The sequence below is a fragment of the Physella acuta genome, unplaced genomic scaffold (assembly GCF_028476545.2).
Source record: "Physella acuta isolate Inbredline_101_S28 unplaced genomic scaffold, ASM2847654v3 ptg001058l, whole genome shotgun sequence".
Classification (NCBI taxonomy): Eukaryota; Metazoa; Mollusca; class Gastropoda; family Physidae; genus Physella; species Physella acuta.
The window spans coordinates 394,001-400,000 of record NW_026732575.1 but is presented as its reverse complement, the minus strand read 5'-3'; the positions used below and the strand labels follow the sequence as shown (position 1 = coordinate 400,000).

At 32.3% G+C, this 6,000-nt stretch overlaps 1 protein-coding gene across 2 annotated transcripts in view; it reads right to left on the bottom strand.

Moving 5' to 3' along the window:
• LOC131955175 (angiopoietin-related protein 7) overlaps positions 1-6,000 on the bottom strand; it is a 273,399-nt gene that overhangs the window by 77,755 nt on the left and 189,644 nt on the right. For both annotated transcript variants that reach the window (XM_059319182.1, XM_059319181.1), the window contains exons 2-3: positions 543-1,495; positions 148-261 (exon numbers count right to left, since the gene is read on the bottom strand). In XM_059319182.1, coding sequence (XP_059175165.1) covers positions 148-261; positions 543-1,495 — 1,067 coding nt within the window. The remainder of the gene's footprint in view (positions 1-147; positions 262-542; positions 1,496-6,000) is intronic.

Genomic DNA, 6,000 nt, shown 5'->3' with positions numbered 1-6,000 from the left:
CCTTATGTAATCAATATAATGTAAATATATAGACCAGATATCAATTAGACTTAATTAGGGGAAATAATATTGGAAATACTAATTAATTTGGAAAACATTTGAACCTTAACGTTAACATTGATTACCAAAAATAGAAGCATAATGTACCTGTATAATAATCCATCCCCCGCCATCAGTTTTTGTATCACACAAGGCAAGTTTCCTTTCATCTAGTTTAAAAGCCACTTGTTCTGGGAGACTTGAGTTATCGTTCCTGACACACTTAAAGACAATAAATAACAATATATTTTTTAAAGCTAAGGTTGAAAAGCATTATTTTCTTCTGGCTAATACACTTTGTATCACCTAATATATTTATAAAATGGAATTTTATATTAACTGTACTTTTTTAAAAAAATATGTTTATTTTAACATTATTTACTAATCAAAATAATTTAGTTAAATGAGGTTTGATAAAAGCAATTTATTACGGCAATCATAATAGTTTCTTTCAATGAAATTAATATTTTCACCTTAAAGATAGACATAAAAAAATTGTTTACCTGTTTTGTTAATTTTAGGTTCATAGGATTTTTGTAGTACTCGTCTATAAAACTTTGTAGAGTTTTGTTGAGACCGGCTACCAAGTTTATTGTTGTATTAATATTCTCTTGTGTGATACTTTTCTTTATGTTTATTTCCATCTCATTTAATCTGACACTGAGCTGCTCTGTTTGGTTCTGTGTGTTGGCTAACATTGTTTGCATTGATTCGTTTAAAAGACCTAAAATATTTTTGTTTAACTCTGTCTTCAAACTCAGTTTGTTTTCCATTATATGTAATGTTTTGTTTACATCACGAGTTAAATTGTTTATCTTATCATCCACCATGTCCTCAAATGTAGAAGAACTGATCTGTTTATAACTGTTAATTAGCTCTGTATCAGTTTGACCAAAACTTGTCTCTGTGCTGAATTTATTACTACCAGAATGTGACGTCTGTAATGACATTGTCATGTCTGCACCTTTCAGTCTGTCTGAGTCTTCAAACGATTTGAGAAAATCGGCCATTTTGTCAACAGATTTAACATAGTCAGAAGTTTTAGCTTTCAGGTTCATTATTAGAAATGTGTCACGGGATTTTCTTGGTAAACTCTCCGTCTGTTTCCCAATTCTATTAATAGATCCTGTTGTATTCACATAATGTATTTCACATAGGAAAATGCAATCATTGCAGTCTGAACTATTTGATAAAAAAACTTCCAATTCAGAAAACTTTTTCGATATTTTCCCATCTACTCTTGTTCCAGCCCTTTTGTAATCTTGAAGCTTTGAATCTGATTCAGCAATAGACGCCACCAAAATCTTCCCTTCTGGTTCACTGATCCTATAGACTGACATGTTGACAAGAGCTGATATCTGAGTGTCTTCTCTTATGTTTTCTGTACATTGGAGTTGTCCACAAAATAAATTCTTGCCGTGGTAAAAATATTCTCTGTTAATGTCAATTTTTAATCCTGAAAATACATAGAACAGCAATATTTCCAATATGATATTGAGTATATTGTTGAAAATAATTGACTTTTGTTCTTGTATATTTTTTCACTCAAATTATAAATAATATATGGTCATGTCACAAGAACAAACTGCTTATCCAAAGCAATAATACAGGACACTGTGCCATAAGAGAGAAGAAGGGGAGAGCAAAACCTTTTAACGATTGAACGAGGATGCAAGTTTTTCTGATTCCCATTTGGCTGTTGAGTTGTATATTTTAAAAATATTTACTTATGTGGATTTTTTTTTAAAGACCTTATACATTTTAGAATAGAAAATGTATATTTGTTTATTAAAGGTGTATTTGTTTCTTAAATTTACGTAATACATTGATTAACTAACTTTTCTATTAATTTCAATCATATGTACGTGTTAAAAGTGCATTGTTTAAATTCAGTTTGGTATATCAAATTTTAGCAACAGACACCTACCTGTACTGGAAATAATATTTACTACGACGAGCACATACAACACTGTGAAAATCATTGTAGTCGTAATGTTGTTTTTCTTTAAAAAATATATGAACACACACAAAACAGCCAAAGTTAGCGAGACAAATTTTAACTACTAAAACAGAAATGCGGGCTGGTTTAAATAGGGTCGTCCAGTATCTTTCTTTACGCCCTTTCCCTTTGACGTCATTAAAACTTGAGTTACTGCTTACACAAATGCAAAGCTCATAAGATGAATGTGATAAGAATGTTTTTTACTTAGACATTGGCACAATTTCTTAAGCTTTTGTTTACTAGCAAACACTTAAATATTTCGGTTACAAGATAAAATTCTAATGTTTAGCTTAAAAGTTCGAGATTACACGTGAAACTGATACAGCAAATTTACTCTAGACGAGATAAAACTGACACACTTAACGGAGAAATCAACAGCCATTATAAAGTGGCATCAAAATCAGATTACAGATGTGGAAATTGTTTAAACGAAGGCAGGATAACATAGCAATCAGAGAGTTATCATAACACTAACTTAAAACCTGTATACGTTTCATGAAATATCAGACACGCATATCTAAGCATGAGACCGCTAAAACATGTGCTGTATTTTGAAACCACTTTCCCCGTACACTTTAAGAAATTTTATATTTATCTTTTAAGACCTGCGTTTGTAAATAAAACATATTATGCAAGTTTTTATTTAACCTTCTTCCTCTTGCTTTGTTTTTCGTCCCTCGTGGATCCAACTAGCGAGCTAAATGTAAACCTTTCCACCTGACCAATTTGTTGCAAACTTATCATAGGTTTAAGACTTAATTGCAGTGCAATGTGATATACAATTGCACTTAATTTGATGTTTATTTTGTTGTTTATTTAACTTTAAACGATTTCATTTTTGTTTCTAATATAGAGCACTAATTTCCCGAGCTATTATTTATTTATTTTTCACCATTTTGGTATTCAAACTGTTTTTAGTTATGCTATTCTATTGTTCTGAAATATTGAGGAAAATAAAGCGGGAGTGATCTCCCCTGAACTTTCTCGTAAGGTATTCCAATTTGATCAGGCTTTTGGAATGTTTTTTTTTCTATTTTAAAAGACTGAAATTGGTGTATAACCAAGTTTTATAGCCGGACGTAAAACCATCATAATAACTATTTTACAGACATCAGTCGTGCAGTTCGTGAAGTATACGCGCTTTACACTGCACCAGCGCGGCACGTAGCGCACGTGGCGAAAAAAACGGACTCGTGGGGTGAGCAATATTATTAATCCTCACCAGCTTGCTAACTTTGACCTGTACGACCAAGATGCTCGGTCACACGCACACAATTTTTTTTTATCCGTGTTTAAGTTAGATAAAAAAAAATGCTACTGAATAATGCAGATCTTTTTGACTGCTGGCAAGAAGAGTTATGTGTGTTGCATTGGAACCCTTCCTATATGATTTTGATGTCATTTATGATTCTTTCTGGAAAACCGTAGTAAGATTTTCAAGAGGTTGTTTCTGTCCAGAGTAAAAAAAAGCCTTTTCAAAATCAATGAATGAAGCATAGAGGGGGCTTTTCTATTTATTGTTTTATTCTAGTATTTGTCGCAAGGTTATTTTTATTCCGATATCAAAGTCATGATCAAGTCCTAAACACTCTATTTTTAAATAAAGATCTTTACAACTCACAACAGTATATAACACTTTAATAAACTACTTATGCTCTTTTTATTCATGCTTTCTCAAATGGGAGATAATGAGTCTGTTAATTAACTCAATTCAAATAACACCTCTGATAAGTATTAAATTGTGTTTACATAAATACTTATTCGGTTATGGTTGTGTGTAGTGTTTTACCATGTGAGGTTCTATTCGAAGGTGACAGTATTAGGTTCTATGTGTTGGGGCTTGGTGGTGGGATAGTAAGCTGTCCATAACATATTAGTGAAAAACTTGTTATAAATAAAGTAATAAAACAAATTCAGAAAGATTTGTTAATTTATTAATGAAAAGACAGGTTTTATTTCTTTTTAACTGTGTAATATCAAACTTGTAAAATGCATTTATTTTATTGTTATGTTTTGTTTAATTTCTTTCTCAAAAAAACACAGCACTAAAACACAAGGGAGCGATAAATTAAATGAAAATAACATTATTTAAAAATGAGTTACTTACCTACAAAGCTAAGTAGATTTGGGAAACACTATCTCGTCAATATGCAGAACATGCATAATAAAAGTACTACCAGGACCACATCAATGTATGTTAATATATAATAAACAACTTATTAACGGTTATGTATCGTTAGACATAGAAAACAATGTGTAACTTTATAATTGAAATCTTAGATAGTAATGCCCCTTTAAAAATAATTTACATTGCAATTGTATGCAACAATTTATGAAATGTATTGATGTAGTTATTGGTATTAAGCAGGTTCAAATACATGGATCTAATACAGAAAGGAGAATACAAGCTTGTTGATATAGATTTGCCTTCATAAGTGAACAGCACGTTGTTAGAGAAATCTTTTTTAATATTTGTTTTTATTAACGTTAGCACTGGTATATATTTTTAGTTATATAATAAAAAGGAAGTCCACATTAATATAAAGCTATCATTGTACAATAAGTTTAATATTTACGTAGTAGCAAATGTTTGGTAATGTGAACTTTAAAATTGTACATTCTTGTAATGATTGTAAAATCAGCAACTTGCTCTAGAGAACCATTATGTGTTGTTATATTGTACCAGTTAATGCCTTGTCCATAAACTTTATTAGCCCATACACCGTTTACGTTCACACTATGACATGCGATATACCACCAGCCGCCTTTATATACCCCAGCACAGTTACTAGACCACCTATCGTTGTCTTTATCTAAAGTAGAAAAAGCCATTTGGTTGTGTGTACCTAAGTTGTCTGTGGTATTGCCTGTCTTGTATGTAAACTTTATCCAATACAATCTGCTTCATTTCCCACCGTCACATTACTGTACAAAATCCAAACACTTATTATTTCCTGTAAAATTAATTACCTGTTTCATAGATTTAAAATCAATGGGTGATCGATGTTTTTATCTGGCAATTCTTGTAGAGGAATTGTGTTGAGACCATCTGCCTCGTGTGTCGTACTGTTCATAGTCTCTTCTGAGGCAGTTTTCTTTATAAGAAATTCCACCTTGTGTAATCTGATACTGAGTTGTTCTGTTTGGTTATTTGTGTTGGCTAACATTGTTTGGATTGATTCGTTTAAAACAGCCGACTTATTTTTATTCAACTCTGTCTTTAAATTGAGTTATTTTTTTCCATGACCTGTAATGTTTTGTTTACATCAAGAGTTAAATTCTTAATCTTATCATCCACCATGTCCTCAAATGTAGAAGAACTGATCTGTTTGTAACTTTTATTTAACTCTGTTTTCATTTGACCAAAACTTTTGTCTGTGCTGAACTTATCACCACCAGAATGTGACATCTGTAATGACATTGTCATGTCTGCACCTTTCAGTCTGCCTGGGTCTTCAAACGATTTAAGAAAATCGGCCATTATGTCAACAAATTTAATATAGTCATCAAAAGAAATGTGTCACGTGATTTTCTTTGTAAAATCTCTGTATGTTTCCCAATTCTTTCAAAAGATTCGGTTGTATTCACATAATGTATTTCACATAGGAAAATGCCATCATTGCAATCTGAACTATTTGATAAAAAACTTCCAATTCAGAAAATGTTTTCGATATTTTTCCTGCTACTCTTGTTCCAGCCCTTTTATAATCTTGAAGCTTAGAATCTGATTCTGAAATAGACGCCACCAAAATCTACCCCTCTGGTTCACTGATCCTATAGACCAGGGGTCTCCAAACTTTTCAGCCTGCGGGACGCATTAACTATCAAGTATAACTTCGGGGGCCAGAGTTTCTTCCAGGCATCTCATTGGGTTGGCATTTTTCCACTGTCACCTACGACAAAAAGATCTCCGAGGGCCGGATGAGAGGACCTCGCGGGCCGCATCCGGCCCGCGGGCC